Below are 24,651 nucleotides of genomic sequence, written 5' to 3'. Positions count from 1 at the left end.
CCGTCTTGCGCTGCCTGCTCCTAGTAGGCATCTGCATGCTGATGTCCTGCCCACAACCACCTGATCCTGCCCATCAGACCTGTCCTTGCTCCCTTGGGGGCACATCTGCCTCCCCTGTCTCTGTTGTTGGCCATGTCTAGTCAGTGATGGTGTCATGCCTGCTTGGCCTGACTCCTCTGCAGACCTGTGTCTCAGGCCATCATCTCTGTTCTCATCCCTGGACAGGCTCTTTGGTGTCAGTCCCACCCGTCTTGGGCCGATGTACTCCTTCCTTCTCCCTCCCTCATTCCGCCATGGCCACTTGCTGTCCTCCAGGTGCACCGAGGTGTCCAAGGCTAGCCGGATGCTGTTTCCAGTGACCTCACATTCTAGGGGGAGCCATGTGATGGGGCCATTGCAGAATCCAGGGTGTGGACACGCAGGGGAGCTGGCACAGCTCAGGCACGTGGGGCCTCTCCTTCAGGGCCAGCCCCTTCAGACAGTTTCTCCTTGCCTTTGCTCTGGTGGTGGACTGCTGGCTCTCTCAGGAGCTGCCAGTGCCTGCCCAGTGACTGTGCTGGGGATCTCTGTCCCTGTGGGCGCAGGTCCCTGTGTTGTCAGCAGATCCACTCATTTCCCTCCCTCCTGCCTCCACGGCACTCTGTGTGTTTCCTCCCTGAGCCTGCATGTCTCCTGCCCACGCGCCCTTCCTGGAGTTTCACTGCCCTGCAGCACTGAGCTCTGGTTGTCTCTCGGCTGAGAAGCCTCTCCTGTCCATGGCAGCCTGTCCAGATCGGTATCCACCCCACTCACATGGCCCACGTCACGTGGCGGAGCCTTCTGTGATGTGAGAGTCGTTCCAGGTTCCTGTGTTGTCTCTGCCTCCACCTCGGGAGCTCCAGGTCCAGTTTCCCTGCCTGAGAGAGCTGAGTACACAGACACATGTGTTAATGCAAATTCATAACAGATGGCCAAGGCCAGGTGCCACCCAGGGTCCTCAGGCCTTCAGGTGGTGTGGAATAGCTGAGCAGTAGTTTATTTTCAGTAGTCTCCAACACTTTGTCATATACAAATGCAAAATAGTTTTATTTATGTAATCTCTAGGCAGTGCTTTGTGTACCTTTGAACTAGGAGACCCATTGTAATAGCCCTGTGGTCCCCAGAAGTTCAGCTCTGTTACATGTCACAGAATTCCCATTTTCCTGAGAGCATCCTAGGAACCAAGAATACTTACAGGTATTGGGAAATAATTTCAGTAAAAACCATTACATGAGATTGTTCTGTGACATGTCTATAAAATAATTTCAGTAAAAACCGTTACATGAGATTGTTCTGTGACATGTCTATCTGTTCAGTGATGTGGTGGCCTCCTCTTGTGGCAGGGCCTGGACCTCGTGCCTGATTCATCTCTGTCTCCAGTGTCTGGGGTGGGGCCCACCTGTGGTTACTGCTCAATGGACACTGAAATGAACACAGTTGAAGTTGATATGTGCTTTGGGGATTACGCTCTTTGCTGTAATGAGTTTTATTTCAGATGCTGCTGGGTGTAGAGTCTTAAGTATTTTAGCTATAACTTGGAGGAACTCAGCTCATGGGCTGTAGCCAAACATAACTCCTGTCAAATGCAGGTAGGAGAGAATCTGGTCCCTGCCTCTTGCCCATAATGACTTGAGCAAGTTGCTTTTCCTCTCTCGGCCTCAGTTTCCTACCTTTGGACTGGGGATTACAAACCCTTTCTGCCTAAATCATTGGATTATTGTAGGATTAGCAAGAAGCACATTGGAAACAACTTGGCCTCCTATAAAGAAAAATGTATTACTCTAATCTCTTCTTGTTCGGGAAGCATTTTGGGTTCCTTAGGAATAGAACGTTTCCTGGAAAAAAACAATATCGATTGGCAGTATCTGTGAGAGATTTTCATTGGCGAAGCAATGTTCTGCTTTGTTAAATTTTGATTTCATGTGTTGTTGGTAGGAAAGAATTCTCTCAGGTCGTTACCTCCCTGCTAATTCACAGAGAAAGTCTTTCTGTGAACCCAGGGAGGGGCTTGCTCCTGGGACTCCAGTGCCTTCCAAGAGCTCCACCTTCATGCCAGCAAGGCTGGGTTGGCCTATTGCCTTTCCTCATTTCCTCTTTCTGGTAGGAGAGTTTTACTGTAAAGAGGAGAGAAATGGGTTGCGGGAGTGGGTATCAGGAGATGTTTTCATTTTAAGATGGGAGAATAAGAGTATGCTTATAGGCCAATGGAAAGATCTAGTACAGAGGGAAGAATTGATGACCTGGAGAACAATCATCAGAGAGGGTGAGTTCTGCACACACAAGCCATCATGCACCCTTTGTCTAGTAGCCTTCTCACACAGGGCTGTGGGAGCATCTTCCTGGGTGCAGGCAATCAGGCATGCGCTATCTTTAGAGAATTTGGAAGTAATGATCACACAAGTGAAGTGTTGGTCTGCTTTTAGTATCTCCATGAACCAGCAATTCCAGACAATATCAGAGATATGATAGCCCTGCTCTGGGGTGGGCCACTGCTCTCACCCGCACACCTTGTGTCCCCCTCACTATGCCCACCTTCAAACCAGCAGGAGCGAGGTGGAGAGGCAGCTGAAGACGCAGGCGGGTTGGAAGGGGTGGCAGAGGCAGTTGTTTTCTGGCTGCTTCCAGTGAGATATGAAGCAAGGTCAGCTGTTGAGACTGAGGAGCGAGGAGGATGAGATACTTGCTCACCATCACCAGAGAGCACAGAGCTTGTATGATTGCCATGTATTTGTCCAGCATCACCAGGCAGTAAATGGCGTAGAAGTTGCATGTGACTTCCAGGCAGCGTTGAGACTCCCCAGGAGGCTGGTGAGGGGGATGCTGAAGGGAGCCAGGTGTGGATTGCGAGCCGTCCAGCTGCTGGGCGAGGGCACACCATGGGTGCAGAGTTGCGCCGAGTCAGTGTTGTGCTTTCTGAGTGTCTGCTGGGTTCTTGCTGCTGAATAGGCATGTTCCATCCCCAAAGTTCCTATGGATTCCAGCAACTGACAGATGACTGCTTCTCTGAGGTCCTCAGCTTTCCAGCATTTAGGGACGAGTTGGGAATTTAACCTGGGCCTTTTGGCTCCAAAGCCATTGTCCTTTTCAGTGGACAAAGCCACTTCCTTTCAGTCTGAATGTAAAAATAATAATACAAAGATCTGGCTTTTAATTGTTATTGAATCCTGAATTTAATATTTTGTATATACCTATAATTATTTTATCAGTCTAAAAAGTGAGTGTTTTATTTCCCTTATTATGTCTTCCTGCCTAGTATAATGAGATGAACATAATGAACTATTGGTAAATTTTTTGAACAATGAGAATGCTTTAAATAGGAATTCAGTGGCTTTAAAGAGGCAACAAATTCCCATCGTTTCATCGAAAGGTGCTGGGCTGTTGAGAAATGCTATTGTGGTCAACTTTTCCTTGCGCCTAATTTGAGAGAATCTAGCAAGACTGCTTAATTGCCATCAGTGTGCAGTTCAGTCATTTGAGGGGTAGGATTTAGTTTTTTAAGTTGCAAATTTATTTTTTATTTTTTATTTTATTTTTTTTGGAGACAGAATCTCGCTCTGTCACCCAGGCTGGAGTGCGGTGGCGCAGTCTCGGCTCACTGCAAGCTTCACCTCCCGGGTTCATGCCATCCTCCTGCCTCAGCCTCCCGAGTAGCTGGGACTACAGGTGCACGCTGCCACGCCTGGCTAATATTTTGTATTTTTAGTAGAGACGAGATTTCACCATGTTAGCCAGGATGGTCTCGATCTCCTGACCTTGTGCTCCGCCCACCTCGGCCTCCCAAAGTGCTGGGATTACAGGCGTGAGCCACCGCGCCCGGCCACATATTTGTTTTTTACTTGGCTGTACTTATCCCAGAATCTGGGCTGATGAGTAGATTTGGGTAACAAGGAGGTTTGTATTAGACACTATCCAGAAGGACTGAGGGTTGAGATACTGAATAAAGAACCTTCTGGCCCCTGGAGCTCCCTGAAGATGAAAGTGAGTGGCCTGCCATGGAGGTGACTGCCAGAGGGACACAATCTGGTAGAGGCTGGTGATGGCTCAGAAGGGCAGCTTTCGGTATTGTCTTTGGCAGTTGGAAGTAATAATTGTTTATGTGGAGATGAAATAACATATTTTCCTTTTTTTTCCTTACAGAAAACACGGCCATCTTTATGTGTAAATGTTGTAACCTCTTCTCACCAAATCAGTCGGAACTCCTCTCCCACGTTTCAGAGAAGCACATGGAAGAAGGGGTTAATGTTGATGAGATTATTATTCCCCTTAGGCCTCTGAGTACACCTGAACCCCCCAACTCAAGCAAAACCGGAGATGGTAAGGGGGCTGGGGGGCGGGGCAGGATACCTTCTGACACACCTGTTGATGTTGATTTGCTCCGTGGGCATAGCAGAAGCCTAGAAAATCCACATTTCCAAATCAGAAGTCACAATAAGTCTCCAATTGTAGACATGCTCAAATAAGATTGTGCCTTTGAAATCCCATACCTAGCCCCCTGTAGGTTGGCAAATGAATGAATGAATGAATGAATGGAAGTGGCAGTATTCAATAGTGTGAAAAACATGAGCTCGTTGTCAGACAAGTGTGGGTTTAACCCAGCCCTAGTACCTACTGGCTGCATTACCTGAAGCCAATGATGTTACTTCTCCAAGCCTCACTTTGCTTATCTGGACAAATGAAGAGAAATATGCTGGTTACAAGGGGGTCTGTGAGGATGAAGTTAAAGAATATGCCTACAGGACCTAAGATGATGCCTGGCACACAGAACATGATAAAAGGAAGCTGTTGTTCTAACATACATGATTAATAAATAAGTCTATATAATCTTACAGCATTTTCCAACTGTTCCTATAAACCTGGAACAAGGATTCACATTGCAAAGCTTTGATTTGCACAGAATCCTTTGGGTTCACAGTCAATGTGCAAAGTGAGATGCATCTTGTCTGTAGTGTCTGGACATCTATCACTGTGTGGTTATCAGATGCAGCAGGTGCAAGGATCAGAGAAACCATCCAGGCACTGTAATTAGGTCCCCACAGACAGAGAAAACATATAGCACATGAGGAACCGCTGCAAAGATCCTCACAAAACACTAAGATAAAGGACAGCGGCTGGGCACCTGTGCAGAAGCCCAATGCATAGCAGTCAGTGTCCCATTGCAGAGTTCATCAGCCACACTAATAATCCACTGGCTCTTTCCTGGGAATATTCAGACTGGCATTTCTAAATAGGCTGGCTATTCATCATCTGTCGGACACCATTAACAAGGAGACATTCCAGACAAAAAATATTTTGGTTAATAAGTCCCTCTGGTCATTCCCAGGGTTCTCAGAGAAACATGCCTGACAGAAGATTAAGTTTTTGGGAAGTTAGGAAGTTCTGAGAGTTACTGTTAGTGGCATAAAGTGAAAAACGAAAAAGATGCAGCACCCGAAGCTAGTGGTGGGTGAATAAGGAGCAGCAGTTAGTATTTCTTACTTCTGTCATCACCGTCAGCTAATAGGGTGTTTGTCCATGGCGTGCTCAGCCCCTCACAGGCCTTGTGAGCAGACCTGTCCTCTCCCCATTTAGAGGAAGCAGGAGTGAGGAGGAAAGTTATGTGTAATTGCGTCTCAACCAGTAGCGCACACTTGAGACCCTTTGCTTTGGAGTAGAGGAGGAAAGTTTGCATAGGACAGTGAGAGTCAGAACCTCCTTGGTGCCAGGGGCCTTGCAGTTCAGCGCCCTCCCTCTGCCCACCCAGCCTGTGTGAGTCCTGACCCCTGGCCAGAAGCTTTGTGACACCCACACTCTCCATGGCCCACTTCCCTGCTGAGCAGTCAGTGACTTGCTTTCTGAAGAGTATAGCTTCACAGAGAGGGCTTTAGTCAAGAACTGTGTTTAGTCACCTCCGCCTTTTGGGCTCAAGCATTCCTCTCACCTCAGCCACCTGAGTAGCTGTGACTACAGGCGCCTGCCACCACACCCAGCTAATTTTTGTATTTTTTGTAGAGACAGGGTTTCATCTGGGTACCTGCCTCTGGGGTTGAATGTATATGGACTCAGAAAAATGGATAATGTCTCTTGTCCAATTCATATGGCAGATAGAAGCCATGTGGATCAAGGTGGAAAGAACTTCTAGACTGGCTCTTGCAAAGCTTTTAGTTCTTTGCTTATATTAAGATTCTCTTCTTTCTAAATGAGTTGTAGATAAGAGAGAAATTTTAATTTTAATTTTTTTCATTTTCTTTTTGAGACTGAGTCTCACTCTGTTGCCCAGGCTCGAATGCAGTGGTGTGATCTTGGCTCACTGCCACCTCCACCTTTTGGGCTCAAGTGTTCCTCGCACCTCAGCCACTTGAGTAGCTGTGACTACAGGCACCCGCCACCACACCCACCTAATTTTTGTATTTTTTGCATAGACAGGGTTTCACTATGTTGCTCAGGCTGGTCTCAAACTCCTAGACTCAAGCAATCCACCCACCTAGGCCTCCCAGAATGCTGGGATTACAGGTGTGAGCCACCGTACCCCGCCTTTCATTTCTTTTATAAATAGGAAATGAATAAATGCTAAAAAAGCAGAATTCACATAGAATTATGAGTGTCAGTGTTGTAAGGTGCATTTTCCGACTTCCACCCTTCCACGCCTAACCAGCATTAGTGAGAGACAGTGCCATTCATGTAGGAGCTGGCCCTGAGCTCCTGCCCCTTCCCGGAGATTCACCTCCCTCTCAACCATCCCCCATGCCCCTCTCCTCCCTCTCATCACTGATCTACAGCCACGGTTCCCCGACTGCTGGCAGAGGAGCAACTGAATGCAAAGGCCACCCCTGCCTGGGAAGCCCCTTGCAGGTGTTCTTGCTGGTTCACTCCTGTATGTGGCTGGGACTCACTCAGCTTGGGGTCACCCTGAGGAACACTTCTTTGGTTCCAGGTGGGGCTGCAGGACCTTTCTCTGGGCTCCCAGAACCCCACAACTAGACTTGTTTCAGTTCTGTCTCACCTGGGTGTGCTTTCATTTGTCTCTATGTTTCTCTTGCTTGTCAGGAAATATCCCAAAGATGGGATTTGGGCTGTTCAGCTCTTAGCCTCAGGTCCTGGCATGGGGCCTGACACAGGGTACAGCCCCTTATGTGTGTGTCCAGTGAATGAATTACCTTTTGTTGTCCTTGCTTTCTTGCCTTGGGCCTTGCTGCCCTCCCTCCGTCCCAGCTGTCACCCTTTGCTCAAGAAACTTCAGTGGCTTTCGCCACCCAAAGCAGGGCTCCTCAAACTCATTTGACCTGGGGATCTTTCTGACGAGTATAAGACCCCTGACTTCTATGGAGTGCCCTTGGCAGCATGGATTCACTGGTGGGGCCCTTCTCTTGGTACTGTAGGCTCCTTCTATAGCCGAACAGCTGGAGGTCCTCTAGGCCCCCGGCTCCTTTTTCCCTCCGTGGTGTTGCAGGTGAACCCACACTTGTAAAACTTCCCTTAACTCCTCCAGACTGACTTTGGTGCTTCTACTGCGCGAATATACTATGTGGGTAAACCCATCAAAGCAATTACACTTTTACTTTGTACTTTTTTTTCCAATTATAAGAGTAATTTTTTTTTTCGACTTTGACAAGTTTGCTCTTGTCACCTAGCTGGAGTGCAATGGCGTGATCTTGGCTCACTGCAACCTCCGTCTCCCGGGTTCAAGTGATTCTCCTGCCTCAGCCTCCCAAGTAGCTGGGATTACAGGTGTCCATCACCACACCCAGCTAATTTTTGTATTTTTAGTAGAGATGAATTTGCCATGTTGGCCAGGCTGGTCTCGAACTTCTGACTTCAGGTGATCCACTTGCCTCAGCCTCCCAAAGTACTGAGATTACAGGCATGAGCCCCCGTGCCTGGCCCTGAAATCTTGCTGTAAAAGAAAATTAAAGCAATATAATATGGGGAAAGCACGTTTTTCTAACTGCCCTCCAAGTTCTAGAAATAATGGTGCTAACAAGTGTTCTTCCAGACTTTTTCTCTGCATATGTAAACATAAATACACGGTTAATTGCTTTGTTATTTAATAAGAAACAAAAATGGGATCATAATATGTGTTCTGCAGCCTTAAAAAAATGTCAGCAGTATGTACTGGATATTTCTTCATTTCAGTACCGACATGTCTCCTAATTTCTTTTTTTAGTTTTATTGAGGTATAATTGACAAAAACTGTATGTATTTACGGTGTATATGTGATATTTTGATATACATATACATTGTGAAGTCACAGCCAAGCTAACTCATTTATCTATCACCCCATGTAGTTAACTTTTATGTGTGTGTGTGTATTGTGAGAAGATCTGTTCTTTTTCGGCTGTGTGTGATGGCTTATGCCTGTAATCCTAGCATTTTGAGAAGTTGAGGGAGGAGGATCACTTGAGCCCAGGAGTTTGAGACCAGCCTGGGCAACATAATGGGACTCTGTCTCTAAAAAAAAAAAAAAAAAAAAAAAACAGATAAAGCGGCTTGTGCCTGTAGTCCCAGCTACTCAGGAGGCTGAGCCAGGATGTTGAGGCTACAGTGAGCTGTGATTGCACCACTGCACTCCAGCCTGGGTGATAGAGTGAGACCCTGTTTTTTTTTTTTTTTTTTTTTTTTTTTTTTTAAAAAAAGACATTTGGGTTGGTTCCAAGTCTTTGCTATTTGTAGCAAACCTGCACGTTGTGCACATGTACCCTAAAACTTAAAGTATTATAATAATAATAAGAATGAAAAAAAACCCCACCAAAAACCCGACCTTCTCTTTTAGCAAATGTCAAGTACACAATACTGTATTATTTGTATGTCCTAATTTTTTTTAGTGTCTGTATGGTATTTACTTCTATGGATAATGCATAATTTACTCAACCTTTTCTTTTTTTGATGACATATGTTTTCTCTCTAATTTTGTGCTATTATAAATAATGTTACAATAAATGTTGTCATGAATATCATTGTACATTGTACATTCACGTTGGCTATATTGCTAGGAGAATTGCTGTGTAGAGGGTATGCTTATTGAAAAGTTTGCTAGGTTTTATCAGAATGCTCTCTGGAAAGGTTTTATCCATTTATATTCTCACTAGGATCTAAGATCTTCTGTTTTTCCATATCCACATCAACCCAAGGATATTATCTTATTTTAAAGAGTTTTTGCCAATTTGATAGACAAAAAATGGTGTATCATTTTAATTTGCATTTTGCTGGTCACTAGTGAGGTTGACCATGTTTACTGTTTAATGGCTATTTACACATCTGTGAATTACTGTTCATATCAGTTGTCTATGTTTTTGTTTGCTCTTTATTGATTTGTAGGAGCTCTTTGTATAGAAAATATTAACACTTGTCTTTAGAGAATCTGTGTGTACTCATTTTAAACCTCACAATGCATGATAATGATTATTTTATACAGTAAGTGTTCATTTAGATTTAGCTACATATTTATGACTTTCTGGCTCTTCAGTCCTTGGATCTGCATCCATTCCATCTCCATCCATGGATGAGTTTTTTTCTGCTATAGAATACACTTTAGATTTCTTTGTAAAGAAATCTGAATGGAGCTGCTCATCATGAACTCTCCTGGTTATTGTTTATCTGATGTGGTCCTAATTATTGCCTTTATTATTATTATTTTGAGACAGAGTCTCGCTCATTTGCCCAGGCTGGAGTGCAGTGGCACGATCTGGGCTCACTGCTACCTCCACCTCCTGGGTTCAAGCCATTTCCGGCTAATTTTTATATTTTTACTAGGGATGGGGTTTTGCCATTTTGGCCAGGCTGGTCTTGAACTCCTGACATCAAGTGATCTGCCTGCCTCAGGCTCCCGAAGTGCTGGGATTACAGGCGTGAGCCACCATGCCCAGCCTATTGTCTTTATTTTTAATATATATTTTTCTTGGGGATCGGATTGTAGGTTGGCTTTTTTTTTCATTTCAGCACATTGAAAATATTATTTCATTGAATCCTGGCTTTTATTGTTGTTAGGATGCCAGCTGTCAATCTGACTTTAAGTGCTTTAATTCCCTAGTCTCTTTGTTTTTGGTTTTCTAAAGTTTTACTGTGATGCATCCAGGTAGGATTAAGTAAATTTTTACATCGATGTTAGTTGGTCTTCTTAAACCTATAGATTTATGATTTTTATAAATTTTAGAAGAATATAAACTGTTCTGCCTTTTGGTATTGCCTCTGCTTCATTATCTTTCTGTGACTTAAATATTTGCTAGTCCTTCTCTATACCTTTACCCTAACTTTTATGTTTTCTTTGCTTTTATCTTGTGCTGCATTCTGTGTATTTACTTCTGATCCATTTTCCAGTTCACTATTTTTTACCTGTTATTTTTAGATAAAATTCATATGAGATAAAATTAGCCATTTTAAGAATTTTAAAATATAAAATTCAATGGTGTTAGTGTGTTTACAAGATTGTACAACTTCTACAACTACCTAATTCCAGAACATTTTCATTACTCCAAAAATAGCTCTGTACCCATTAAGCAGTCATTCAAGATTCATCCATATTGTAGCATGGATCAGTGCTTCATTCCTTTTTTATGGCTGAGTGATATTTCATTGTATGCATATGCTACATATTGTGTATCCATTCCTCTTTTGATAGACATTTGAGTTGTTTTCACTTTTAGGCTACTGAATAATGCTTCTATCAGCATTTGTTTACAAGTTTTCACATGAATATTTGTTTTCATTTCTCTTGGATATATACCAAGGAGTGGGATTGCTGGGTCATATGGCAATTCTATATTTAAGTTTTTCAAGGACTGTCAAACTTTTTTCAATAGGAGGTGCACCATTTAAAAACATTTCAGTCAACAACATATAAAGGATCCAGTTTCTCCACATCGTTGCCAACACTTGTTAATTTTCACATTTTGGTTTGTACCCATCCCAGTGAATGTGAACTGGTATTTCATTGTGGTTTTGGTTTGCATTTTTGATGATTAATGATGTTAAGCATTTAAGTCTTTGATCCATTTTAAGTTAATTTTTGCATATGATGTGAGGTAGGGTTCCAAATTTGTTCTTCTACATGTGGTTATCCAGTTGTCCCAACATCATTTGTTGACAAGACTGTTCTTTTCCCATTGAGAGGTTTTGGCACCCTTGTCAAAAATCAATTGAGTACAAATGTATGAGTTTAATTCTGGACTCTTAATTCTATTTCATTGATCAATACGTCTCTTCTAATGTCAGTAGTATACTGTTTAGATGGCTGTGACTGTAGTAAGTTTTGAAATGAGGAAGTTTGAATCTTCCAACTTTGTTCTTCTTTATCAAGATTGTTTTGACTTTTCAGGGTCTTTTGCAGTTCCATATGAATTTTAGGATCAGCTTGTCTATTTCTTCAAAAAAGACAGTTGGATTTTTGGTAAAGATTGCATTAGATCTGTATTAGTCCATTCTCACACTGCTATGAAGAAATACCTGAGACTGGGTAATTTATAAAGAAAAGAGGTTTAGGCCGGGCGCAGTGGCTCACGCCTGTAATCCCAGCACTTTGGGAAGCTGAGGTGGGCGGATCATGAGGTCAGGAGTTCGAGACCAGCCTGGCCATTATGGTGACACCCCGTCTCTACTAAAAATACAAAAATTAGCTGGGTGTGGTGGCATGTGGGCCTGTAGTCCCAGCTTCTCGGGAGGCTGAGGCAGCAGAAGAATCACTTGAACCCAGGAGGCAGAGGTTGCAGTGAGCCAAGATGGCACCACTACACTCCAGCCTGGGTGACAGAGCGAGACTCTGTCTCAAAAAAAAAAAAAAATAAAAAAAATAAAAAAGAAAAGAGGTTTAATTGACTCATAGTTCCTCGTTGCTGAGGAGGCCTCAGGAAACTTACAGTCATGGTAGAAGGCAAAGGAGAAGCAGGAACCTTCTTCACAGGGCAGCAGGACAGAGTGAGTGCAAACAAGGGGAAGTGCCAGACGATTATAAACCCATCAGATCTTATGAGAACTCACTTATCACGAGAACAGCATGGGGGAAACTGCCCCAATGATCCCATTACATCCACCTGGTCCCACCCTTGACATGTTGAGATTATGGGGATTATAATTCGAGGTGAGATTTGGGTGGGGACACAGAGCCAAGCTGTATCAAGATCCATTTAGAGACTACTGCCATCTTAACAATTTTAAACCTTCCAATCCGTGAACATGGAATATCTTTCCATTTAAATTTAGGTCTTGTTTCATTTCTTTCAACAATGTGTTGTATTTTTCAATGTACAAGTCTTATACCTCCTTGATTACTTTAATTCCTAAGTATTTTATTCTTTTTGATGCTACTGTAAATGGAACTATTTTCATAATTTATTTTCAGATTGCTCATTGCTAGTTTATAAATACAACTGTTATTTGTATATAGATATTTTATCCTGCAATTTTGCTGGACTTGTTTATTAGATCTTGTGAACTTGTTTATTAGTTTTTTAAAAAAACTTCTAAAAACTTGTTTATTAGTTTTTTAGTGTATTCCTCAGGAGTCTTTACATATAATCTTGTCATCTGTGACTAGAGATAATTTTACTTTTTCCTTTCTAATCTGGATTCTTTGTATTTTATTTTCTTGCCCAATTTCCCTGGCAAGAAACTCCAGTACAGGGTTGAGTAGAAATGATGAGTGGACATTCTTGTTCTGATACTATCTTAGAAAGAAAGTATCCAGTCTTTTACCATTAAGTATGATGGTGTGTGTGTGTGTGTGTGTGTGTGAGAGATAGATGTTCTTCATTAGGTTAAGGAAGCTCTTTTTATTCTTGGTTTGTTGAGTGTTGTTTATTTTTTAAATCATAAAATGGTGTTGGATTTTGTCAGATGTTTTTTCTGAGTTTGTTGAGATGACCATGTGGTTTTTTTTCTTATTTGTTGTATTAATATGGTATATTACACTGATGTTTTTACATGCCAGGATGCATCACCCTTGTAACTTTTGGATAGATCTCATTTGGTCATGTTGCATAATCCTTTTGCTGTGCTGCTGGATTCAGTTTCCTAGTATTTTGTTAAACATATTTGCATTTATATTCATAAGAGATATTGGTCTAGAGTCTTTGATGTCTTTGGTTTTGGTTTCGGGGTAATAGTGGCCTCATAGCATGACTTGAGAAGTGTTCCCTCTTCTTCTATTTTTTGGAAAAAATTTTAAGTATTGGTGTTAATTCTTCTCTAAACATTTGGTAGAATTCACCAGTGAAACTATTTAGTCCTGGGCTTTTTATTTTTTCACTGATTCAGTCTCTTGTTATAGGTGTATGCATCTTTGCGATTTTTGAATTAGGTTCAGTAGTTTGTCTTTCTAGGGAATTTTCCATTTTGTCTAGATTGTCTAATTTGTTGACATGTAATTGTTCTTAATATTCTCTAATAATTATTTTGATTTTTGTAAGATTAAATGGTAATGTTCTCCCTTTCATTATTGATTTTAACAAATTAGGTCTTGCTATCTTTTCTTGGTAAGTTTAGCTGAAGGTTTGGCATTGTCTTAATCTTTGAAAAACATTGGTTTTGTTGATTTTCTCTTTTCTTTTTCTATATTTTATATAATCTCTTCACATTCTAGGCATTATTATTTCTGTCCTTCTGCTTGTATTGGATTTAGCTTGCTTCTGTTTTTTTTTCTTCGGTTGGAAAGGGTAGGCTATTGATTTGAGATAATTCTTTTATCTTTCAGGTCCTTCTCTCTCTTTCTTTCTCCAGCTTTATTAAGGTATACTTGACAAAATTGTGTAAGTTTACAGTGATGATTTGTTATACGTATATATTGTGAAATGATACCACAATCAGGTTAGTTAACACATCTATTACCTCACATAGCTACCATTATTTTTGTATGTATGTGGTGAAAACATTTAAGATATGTCTTAGCAAATTTTAAGTATATAATACAGTGTTGTTAGTTATAGTCACCATGCTTTACCTTAGATTCCCAGGATGCATTGAATCTATAGGTTGCTTTTGTTAGTATGAACATTTTAACAATATTAATTCTTCTGATCCATAAATGTGGGATATCTTTCCATTTATTTGTGTCATCTTCAATTTCTTTCATTGATATGGTTTTTAGTATACGGATCTTTCACCTTGATTATATTTATTCCTAAGTATTTTTTTCGACGCTATTATAAATGGGATAGTTTTCTTTTTCAGTTGTTTTTGTGTAGAAACACAACAGATCTTTGTATGTTGATTTTGTATCTTGTAACATTTGTAACTTTATACATTATCCAAAAGCTATTACAAGTATAATCTTTAGGGCTTTCTATATCTAAGATTATGTCATCTACAAACAGAGACAGTTCTACTCCTTCCATTTTACTTTGCATGCTTTGTATTTTTGCTTACCTAACTACTCTGGCTAGGACTTCCAATGCCAGGAAGCATATAAGTGGTGAGAGTAGGCACCCTTGTCTTATTCCTGATCTTAGAGGAGAACTTTCAGCTTTTCACGTTGATTATTATGTTAGCTCTGGGTCTGTCGTTTGTTGAAGCACATTCCTTTATTATGTTGTGGTACATTCCTTGTTATCTAGTTTTTTGAGAGTTTTTATCATGAAAGGTTGTTGAATTTTGTCAAACTTTTCCCCATACTTATTGATATGATCATGTATGATTTTTGTCCTTAATTCTATAAATGTTATATATCGCATTTATTTATACACATATGTTGAACCAGCCTTGCATCTTAGAGAAAACACCCTCGTTATCATGGTGTGTAATTTTTTTAATGTGCTGTTGAATTTGGTTTGTTAGTATTTTTTGAGTATTTTTGTTTATCAGGAATATTGGCCTGTAATTTTCTTTTTTGGTAGTGTCTGTCTAGCTTTGGCCTTACAAAATGAGTTGGGAGGTATTCCCTCCTCTTTAATTTTTTTGAAGAGCTTGAGTAAAACTGGAATTAATTCTTTTTTAAATGTTTGGTAGAATTCACCAGTGAAACCACCTGGTCCTGGGCTTTTCTTTGTTGGGAGATTTTGATTACTGATTCAGTCTCCTAACTTGTTATTGATCTATTCAGATTTTCTACTTCCTTATGATCCAGTCTTGGTAGATTGTGTGATTCTAGGAATTTATCAGTTTCTTCTAGGTTATCTAGTTGGTTGGCATATAATTGTTGATAGTAGTCTTTTATGATCACTTGTCTTTCTGTGGTGCCAGTTATAATGTGTCCTTTTTTATTCAAAATTTAATTCATTTGTGGCCTCTCTTTTTTTCTCGGTTAGTCTAGCTAAGGGTTTCTCAACTGTGTTTATCTTTTCAAACAACAAGCTCTTAGTTTGTTGATCTTTTTTATTCTTTTTCTATTTTGTTTATTTCTGCTCTACTCTATTATTTCCTTCCATCTGCTCACTTTGGGCTTATTTATTCTTCTTTGTCTAATTCCTTGAGTTGTAAAGTTATGTTGTTTATTTGAGATTTTTCTTTTTTTCTAATGTAGACAATAAACTTTCTTTTTAGAACTGTCTTTGCTACATCCTATAAGTTTTGGTATGTTGTGTTTTTGTTTTGTTCATCTCAAAGTATTTCTAATTTCCCTTATGATTTCCTTTTTGGCCCAATGGCTATTTAAGAGTACCATTTAATTTTCATAAATTTTTGAATTTCCCAAATTTCTTCCTTTTTATTTCTAATTTAATTCCACATACTTGAATGATTTCCATTCTTTTTTCTTTGAGATGGGGTTTCACTCTTTCGCCCAGGCTGGAGTTCAGTGGCGTTATCTCGGCTCACTGCAACCTCCGCCTTCCAGTTTCAAGCGATTCTCCTGCCTCAGCCTCCTGAGTAGCTAGGACTACAGGCGCCCGCCACCATGCCCGGCTAATTTTTCTGTTTTTTTTTTTTAGTAGAGACGGTGTTTCACTGTGTTGGCCAGGATGGTTCTCAAACTCCTGACCTTGTGATCCACCTGCCTCGGCCTCCCAAAGTGCTGGGATTACAGGCGTGAGTCACTGCGCCTGGCCCAGTTCTTTTAAATTTATAGAGACTTGACTTATGGCCTAAAATGTTGTCTGTTTTGGAGAATTTTTCATGTGGACTTGAGAATACTTTGTATTCTGCTGTTGCTGGGTGGCATGTTCGGTATATGTATTAGAATTTGTTGGTTTATAGGGTTATTCACATCTATTTCCTGGCTGATGCCCAGATTTTATAATTGAGGAATATGTGGCTTAGAGACTCAGAGGAGTTAAAACAGCATGTTCAAGATTACCTATATAGTAAGTGAGAGGGAGGGATTTAGGCCCAGCTGATTTGATGTTATTTGCATGTTATGGTGGTAGTCCAGGAATAATCAAATTCTTATCATTGAGCCTACTTTTATAAATTATTTTCCTTTATTAAATAATTTACTTTTGACAAATTCTTCTTCCATATGTTTTCTTTTGTGTGTGTGTGTGTATACTAAACTACTTTTGTCTGTGTAGTTTAATTTTAAAAAGCATGAATTCCTTAGTTAAACTCAGCCTCTTAACATGACAAAAAATTTTAAAAAGTCTTTCATTATGAACTTCAAGTCTTTCCTTTTCTCTTTGTGAAAGTTCATAAAATTTGAGGCTTGTAGAGGCTTAGTTTCTCTCTAATGATTTTCATCCAGGTTTAACCTTCACAATTCATTTTAAGTTGAGAGCTACTTGAAATGGTTTAATTAAACCTTTAACTGAGTAGTAATTGATTTATTATTTTGGTCTCTCGTTATAACGTGAAGCCACTGAAATCCTCTGGTTTATTTTATAGCCTTTTAATCTTTTTTGCTCATGTAGGAAGTGGTCTGCAGAAAGACCTTTCATTTTCCTTCTCTTTTCCTCATCAAACCTCTGGCTGTGATCCAAGAAGAAATTTCCTAATGGACCAAGCTCATTCTCGTGTGTGTGATCCCATGTGCGTGTGAGTGTGTGATCATATCTCTGTGTGTATGTGTATGGGTGTGTTTGTGAGTACACAGGTATGTGTGTATATGGGTGTGTTTGTGTGTGTGCCTGTGATTGTGTATATAGGCACGTTTGAGTGTGCACGTTGTGTGATTATGTAGATGGTGTGTGAGTGTGCATGTGTGTGATACTGTATATGTGCGCATGCGAGTGTGCATGTGTGTGATTGCATATCTGGGCACATTGTGAGTGTACGTGTGTGTGATTGTGAATATGGGCACGTTTGTGAGTGTGCTGTGTGTCGTGGGCATATGTGTAAGTGCACGTGTGTGTGGTTGTGGGCACATGTGTAAGTGCACGTTTGTGTGTGAGATTGTGTATACGGTACATTTGGGAGTGTGCACATGTGTATGTGGTTGTGTACATGGGTTGTGTATGTGGTTGTGTACGTGCGTGAGTGTGCATGTGTGTGGTTGTATAGGTGCTTGTGTATGTGTGTATGATTGTGTATATGGATATGTGTGCACGTGTATGATTTTGTATATGGGTGTGTATGAGCATGTGTGTGTGAGAGTGTGTGTGCACACGCATGCATTCATTTATCCTGATGGAGGCTGGGGCAATTGAGGAAGAATGTACATGGGTCTCCCGAGAGCCTCGTTTTGGCTCTCCCATCTTCTCTCTGATTTCAGACCCTCTGCAGGAATTCTTCCTTTCTTATCTTTCCTCTCCTCTCCCCTCCCCCTTTCCATCTCTTTAGTCATTAACTGTTTGTTGGGTGCCTGCTGTATGTCTGGGTGCTGTGCTAGGTGCTGGGGCTGCAGGAGGGGCCCACAGGCTGTTGACTCTGGCCCCCTAGCTGGTGAATGGCAAATAGGCAAAAAGGCAGTTTCAGTGCAGCAGGGCGAGTGCCTCTGCGCGGTTAAGTTCAGGCTGCTAAAGACGTCCTCTAATGTGAGGGTAAAAGGAGGCTTCCCAGGGGAGGTTGATGTCTATGTTTAAATCTGTATGTTGTCTCTTCTGGGCATTTACCACAAATCCAGTCATTCTGAGTGCATGTACGAACGTTGAGCACTCTGATCTGCCCTGGTCAGCAGCGCAGTGTAGTGGAAAGGGCATGCGTCCTGGAATCAGACTTAGGCTCCGTTCCTGGAGCTTTCATGTGATTGCTGGAGCCTTGGCTGGCACATAGGGACCTTTGTGCAGATTACAAAAGGCGCCCCCATTCTGAGGGGATGAGCTAGTAACAGGAGCTGTTTCTGGGTGAACAAACATAAAACGTGCTCAGGGCTGATGCAGCCAGTGCCGGAGCACACAGCTTGGCTAGTGGAATTTGGCCCTGATAAGTCTTCAATCACTGCCTCACAAAGGGTACAGCCTGCACCACAGCCTTGAGGCTCTGCTGGGGACTTAGACAAGTGGCATGGCTTTGACTTTTGTCATCTGTCAAAGAGAGATAAGATACTGACCTTTTTCATAGGTTCTGAGACAAGTGCATGTTCATACATGATGCCTTAGTCCATAGTGACTGCCTGTTAGACATTGTACCCTCCTGTACCTTACATCCGTGTACTTTCCAGCCCAGGGAGTGGGGTCACACTGAAGCTTGTCACTGCATGAGACTATCATCATTTTCCTGCAGAACTTAGTGAAGAGGTCAAAGTATATTATTTCTGTGCTTAGATATTAATTGAACTGTCCAAAGGACTTGCTATGACATGGGTATGAAGTTCACTGACTTTGAGGCAAACAGGTCTGTATTCAATTCCTGATTCTGCCATTTATTAATTCCCTGACCTTGGAGCAAATTAGTTAATCTTCTTAAGCCTCAGTGACCTCTACTATATGATGGGGATCATACTAATGCCTCCCTTGGGGATTAAATGAGGACGTGCATGTGAAGTGCTTAGCATGGTGCCTGAGATATATGTGCTTAATAATGATTAGTTATCGCCATTATTTTACATGGCATTTCCACGATGTGGCTGGTAAAAGTACAAGGAGCAGGCCTGCGATGCCTTCAGCCTCCCTGGTGCCTGGCATTGTGGAACAGGATGCAGTCTGTCCCTGCAAAGGGGATGTTGCATTCCTCATAAACCTAAGAGGCTTGTGTTCCACTATTTATGATAAATAATTCATTGTCTCCCCTATTGCTTCCTGAGCTTTGGAAATAAACGTCAGGGAGATTGACTGTCAGGGCCTTAAAATGTTAGTCTTTCAGAATTTTCCAAAATTCTTGAGTTGGTGTGATTAGAGATTGAGCTGCCCTGTGCGAGTGCTGGGAAGCTGGCCGTATCCAGGGTTTTAGGCATAATAAAATTTGTGTGCCTTTAATTCTACATTGGATTTCCTGGTGTGAGAGCTATTTTAAAATGAAGAACTCAAGGAAAAAATGCGTATTGAGTCAGAATGAATGAGAATGCATGTCCATCAAGAAATCACATTATCTAACTGTGGACCAGGTGGGGGGATAATAGTTTCTTAAAAGAGATATTCTAAGTCAGAATCTTAATGACTACGGCCATAATATTAAACAGTTGCCATTTATCAATCACCTCCTGAGTTCTGTGCCCAGCATCGTAATGGATTGCTTTTATCAGTAGTGACTCGATAAAATAGAGGCAGTTTTGTGTTTATTTTTCGCATTGGAAACGGAGGCTCAGGGGAGATTTGAACCCAGGTCGGTCCAGCTCCAAGCCAGCATTCTCTGCACAGCACAGATTGTCTCTATTAAAGTGTGTAGTGCTGACCTTTTCTTACCCATGCTTCAGGGGTATGTGATTCTGCAGAAACATTTTTGACTGGGAATAAGGAAACCCACGTTCCAGTTCTGTGTGCTCAGCAGCTGGTTCTGGAAAATGTGCCAAGCCTCTTGAACCGTTGTGTCCCTTGTTTCTTTTCCTATTGAGGACATTGTGTTTGCTGCATCCATCTCTTAAGATTTTTATAAGGCTAAAATGAGATAATAGCTGGGAAAGTGCCTTACAAACTTGAGTGATGCACAAATAAAGGGCTTACATTATTAAATTGTTGATAATGTTGGGCTATTTTTTCATAGTGTTCACGTTGTGTTTTGATTGAGTTAGAAGTAATCCTTTGGCCGATTCTCTGCCCCTTGCCAGTTTTTGGCCTTCGATCTGCAAGGATGATTTTCTGACTAAGAGGAAGTTGTCCCCAAACTGTGGATTTAGAGCAGAGTTAAGAGGCACTGTGGCTCAGCCCTTTCTTCCTTTTGGAAACTGGGGACACAGGAAATGGCTTCTTTTCCAGATATTTCTTTTTCTATCATCAAACAGTGGATCAGTGTGTACTTATTAATTGTATCTACTCCACATCCAGCTCCGTTCAAGACCCTGTGGGACCCAGGAATTAAAAGGCCAGCTCAGACCTCAGGGTTTGTCATAAAAGGTGGGGAAAAATAGAAACAATCAGGGAGTGGTGTGGGCGCATACACGCCCTACGTGTGTGTGGCTCACACTGTAATTCGCATCAAGCTGTGGGGATAGTCATCCTGCTCACTTAGCTGGGGACACCTCATGGAGGAGGCACTGAGGTCTTAACTGGACCGGACATGTTAGGATTTGAACTGGGGCTTGGTGTCTGATTGGTAGTGAAGGAGGTGGTCACAGCTTGGGAGAATAGTACAAGTAAGTGAAAAGAGACGGGGATTCTCTGTGTATATTTGGGGAGGTCTAGAAAATTGCCCTGAGCAGTTAAGGGGGAGGAAGAAGGAAGTGGGGGCACTGAATGTGTGTGTGTGTGCAGGTGTGTGTGTCTGTGTGTGCATATGTGCAGGGTTGGATCACGTGCTAAAGGACCTTGAAGGCCAGGCCTGAGAGTTGTGGGCAAAATCATCCAGAACAATGGAAGGTTCTAGAGTGAGGGAATGACAGATGAGGGATGGAGGCAGAGAAAGCCCAGAGCAGGAGGCTGGAATCTGGACACTGTGTGCAGGCATCTGGGTGGTGAGGTTGCTGTGTGAACAGAGAGGGGATTTACTGGACAGAAATCTTTAGGGCAAAGTCCATAGAGTTTAGTGACAGATTAAATAAAGGAATTCAGAGGGAGGAAGAGGAATTAAAGCTAACTCCATTGAAATGTTTTGATTTAGAGGTTACATGATTTTCCTTGCCCAGTCTCAAGATTCTCAGCTCTGCCATAAAATGCGAGTAGTTGACAGCAGCAACTCATTTTCAGAGCTTAAATTATTCAAGTTCATTTATGAATATTTCATTTTTAGCTAGCTAATTGGTCTTGAGGATCTGAATTATGGATGCAGCAAGCTGGAAGATTAGTTTTGTCACCATCGTGTTTGAGGTTTTCCAAAGCTTTCAGGCCGATTTTATTTCTTCCTTGTCTTGGAATTAATTGTGCATTGCTCATCAGTTTAATTCACCCAGATTTGCTGGCTGCCTGCTGCGCAGGGCACCAGGTTAGGTGCGAGGGGGATAAAAAGTAATCAGGACAGGGACTCTGCCTTCGAGGAGTCTCCAGTCTGGGGGAGCGGAGACTCACGATGGCTGCTGTACCGCACGCTGTGCTGTGCTCCAGCAAGTGCAAACACTGTGGCTGTCTGTGCTCCATTGAGTCTGTGTGGAGAAAACACTGGCTACCCGGCAATAGTAAGTTTGCCAAACTCAAGCTTAAGGGCACAGTTCTCCGCAAGACGACCAAGTCTGCCCAAGACTCCTGATACCAGCCACAAGTTTGGAGGGTCTCCTGGACCACCTTTACTTCTTTCTTACTACTACAGATTTGGAAGGTCCCTGCGGCCTCTCTCAGCTTTGATAATTTGCTAGAATAACTCACACAACTCAGGAAAGCCCTGTCCTCATGATTATAATTTGATTATACTCAAAGGATGCAAATCAGAGAGCCAGTTAAAGGGAGAGAGGTGTGTGGGTAAAGTCGCAGACTGGGAAGGTTCTAGACGTGGAGCTTTTGGTCCACCCATGGGGTCCTGAGCAAAGTTACCTCTCTCCCAACTACAACATAGGACAGCACTCAAGAGTATTTCTAATCAGGGAAGCTCACTCGAGCCTTGGTATCCCGAGTTTTTATTAGGACTCCATGACACACTGCCCACATGCTGCCTTTTAGTCCCTGTCCCTCCTGTAGGTTCTGACCGATGCCTTTTATTTTCCAAAGTCCCCATCATAAATCCCATTGTCTGGTGGCCAAAGTCCCTGGGTAAACAAAGATGCTCCTATCAGGAGGGACATCCGGGGGCCTAGAAATCACCTCCCTGTAGCCAAGGGCAAAGGCCAGACTTCTCTTTGGGTAAAGTTAATTCTTCACTCACAATCACATCCTCATAGAGTGTTTCAGGGGAGTGGCTTGTGTCTGCGGGATGGCAGAGTCTGTCACTGGGTTTAGACCTGGGCCGCAGGCTTCAGTAAACTCTTAGGCACCCTGTTTCTGGAACTCAGCTGACATGACACGAGGTGGGTGTTTTGTAGCCTCTCTGCTAATTCCGCTTCTCTGATATGAATTGCTGCTTCAGTAGGTTGTGCAAGTACACGTGGTTGTGAAGAAGAATAAGGAGGAAAAGTTTTAAAGACTCCAAGGGAAATGGTTTCTTACTCTGTACCTTGTATTTCTTTCCTCCCATCTCCCTTGCACACAGGCTGGTTCTCCTGTAAACACAGCCTTTTTTCTCCTTGTTTAAATCTAGGGAGGGCTCCCAGGGCCTTCTGTCCCTTGTTTTATCTGGTTTGCCTTCCTATCATTAAGTACCTTCTCCTCCTTTGTGCTCCCCTGCCCACCATGCCCCAGGGAGATAGAGCGAAGGCAGGAATCTCGCTGGTTGCCTTAGTGCAGGACTCTGGTTTGGATCTTTCAGCCAAGGCTGACCCACTCACCAGTGGTGTTGCAGTTCGGTTGAAGCTCTGTTCCAGCAAGGGCCCTCCTTTCCCAGGAAATCTCTTGCCTCATTCTGGTGCCAGGTTTCCCTGAGGTCTTGGGTACCCCGTAGCAAGGCAGGCTCCTTTGTTCAGATTCCCTGTGGTCAGGCTGTTGTGTCCCTGCAGACTCTGCCCCAGACTGTTCTGCCCATCTCTGCTCCCCTTTGCCCCTGTGGCTTCCCTCTCTGATTTGTGAGCACAAGTGACTTACTTAACGGGTCCTCATGGTAATAGCAGTAGATAAAGTGGCTGGTGTCCTACTGTGCAGAGCAACAGCTTTAGAGAGAGCAGGAAGGGACCTGAGAGACATTCTACAGATGCACGTGTACCCAAGATGGTGCCAGAATCTAGTACTCCTTCCTCTACCCCAATGTTCAGGTTCAAAGAGGGTTGCTGAAGTGCCACTCCTCTGCCAGACAGATGACTGGCATTGGGGATGTCAGCCAGGCTGCTGGCGGCTCTCTGCTTGGTCTCGCTCAGGGACATCTCCTAAGTCTCATCGTTGAAGACCACACCCCTCCACCTTCACACAACTGGATGAGATGCTCTGCTCCCTGCCCTACTCACCCATCTTTTTTTTTTTTTTATTTGAGATGGAGTCTTGCTCTGTTGCCCAGGCTGGAGTGCAGTAGTGTGATCTCAGCTTACTACAAGCTCTGCCTCCCAGGTTCACGCCATTCTCCTGCCTCAGCCTCCTAAGTAGCTGGGACTACAGGTGCCCGCCACCACGCCTGGTTAATGTTTTTTTTTTTTTTTTTGTATTTTTAGTAGAGACAGAGTTTCACCATGTTAGCCAGGGTAGTCTCGATCTCCTGACCTCGTGATCCGCCCACCTCGGCCTCCCAAAGTGCTGGGATTACAGGCGTGAGCCACCGCGCCTGGCCCCCGCTCACCCCTCTTAATTCCCACCTTCATTCCGGAGATGAATGCCTTAAAAATTAACACTAATTGAGAAGAAACACAAGTTGTAAAGTGATTTTAAACTTGCTCTAAAGCAGCTGTGATCATGCCATTGAAAATCACTAGGTCGCTAGGAAACTGGAAAAATATTGTTATTGTCTTTAGTGCTATAATTTGTGGCTTTAGATTGTAATTATTTTTTCTTTTTCTTGCCAGGACAATTTGACTCTAATAATTATGACTCCTTGAAATAATCTGAATAGTTTTGTAACTCATTAAGGGCGTGACAAGCTCAGCAGCCTTTGAGAACGCTTTGCAAAGAAGTCCCTAAGCAGTTTCTGAGAACTGGATTTCAGTGGAAATAGTGCTTAACAAGAGGCAGGATTTGTGAATGGGGGGTTGACAGCCGCAACTTAAAATCCTGTTAGCATTGCTGGAGAAGGATGTACAGAGATGCTGATAAACTGATTGTCTTGAATCAGAACATTAGAAAATTGATTACCCATTAGTACACAGATGCAATGATATTAGCACCAACGATAATTGTTTGCAGCTGTTAATGTCTGGAATCACTTTAGATTTTTCATTTTTAATAAAACGTGAAACCTGAACATATCCTCACACTTGGAGGGTGAACGTGAACCCTGCACTGCCATCTCACGTGATTCCATTGTGCCCTCTTGTTTCCTCTGTAGAGTTTTTGGTCATGAAGAGGAAGAGAGGCAGGCCTAAGGGGTCCACGAAGAAGTCCAGCACAGAAGAGGAGCTGGCAGAAAACATTGTGAGTCCGACTGAGGACAGCCCGCTGGCTCCGGAGGAACGGAACAGCCTGCCTCCAAGCAGCTTGGAGTGTAGCAAGTGCTGTCGGAAGTTCTCCAACACGCGCCAGCTGCGGAAGCACATCTGCATTATCGTGCTGAATTTGGGTGAGGAGGAAGGAGAAGCAGGTAAATGCTGCCAAAGGGCTGAACATGTCAATT

The 24,651-nt window shown here is 42.6% G+C and overlaps 1 protein-coding gene across 7 annotated transcripts in view; it reads left to right on the top strand.

The window, feature by feature from the left end:
- ZFAT (zinc finger and AT-hook domain containing) overlaps positions 1–24,651 on the top strand; it is a 236,951-nt gene that overhangs the window by 54,220 nt on the left and 158,080 nt on the right. For 6 of the 7 annotated variants that reach the window (XR_010159683.1, XM_054657035.2, XM_016959895.4 and 3 more), the window contains 2 exons: positions 4,156–4,332; positions 24,367–24,618. Coding sequence is in view for 6 of the 7 variants with exons in the window: in XM_054657035.2 (XP_054513010.2) it covers positions 4,156–4,332; positions 24,367–24,618 (429 nt within the window). In the remaining variant the exon portion in view is untranslated. Of the gene's footprint in view, positions 1–4,155; positions 4,333–22,221; positions 22,313–24,366; positions 24,619–24,651 lie in introns of those variants that run through there. The other variant, XM_016959896.4, reaches the window with a different exon arrangement.

Source organism: Pan troglodytes, chromosome 7 (assembly GCF_028858775.2).
Source record: "Pan troglodytes isolate AG18354 chromosome 7, NHGRI_mPanTro3-v2.0_pri, whole genome shotgun sequence".
Lineage (NCBI taxonomy): Eukaryota > Metazoa > Chordata > Mammalia > Primates > Hominidae > Pan > Pan troglodytes.
This window is presented reverse-complemented; position numbering and strand designations above follow the sequence as displayed.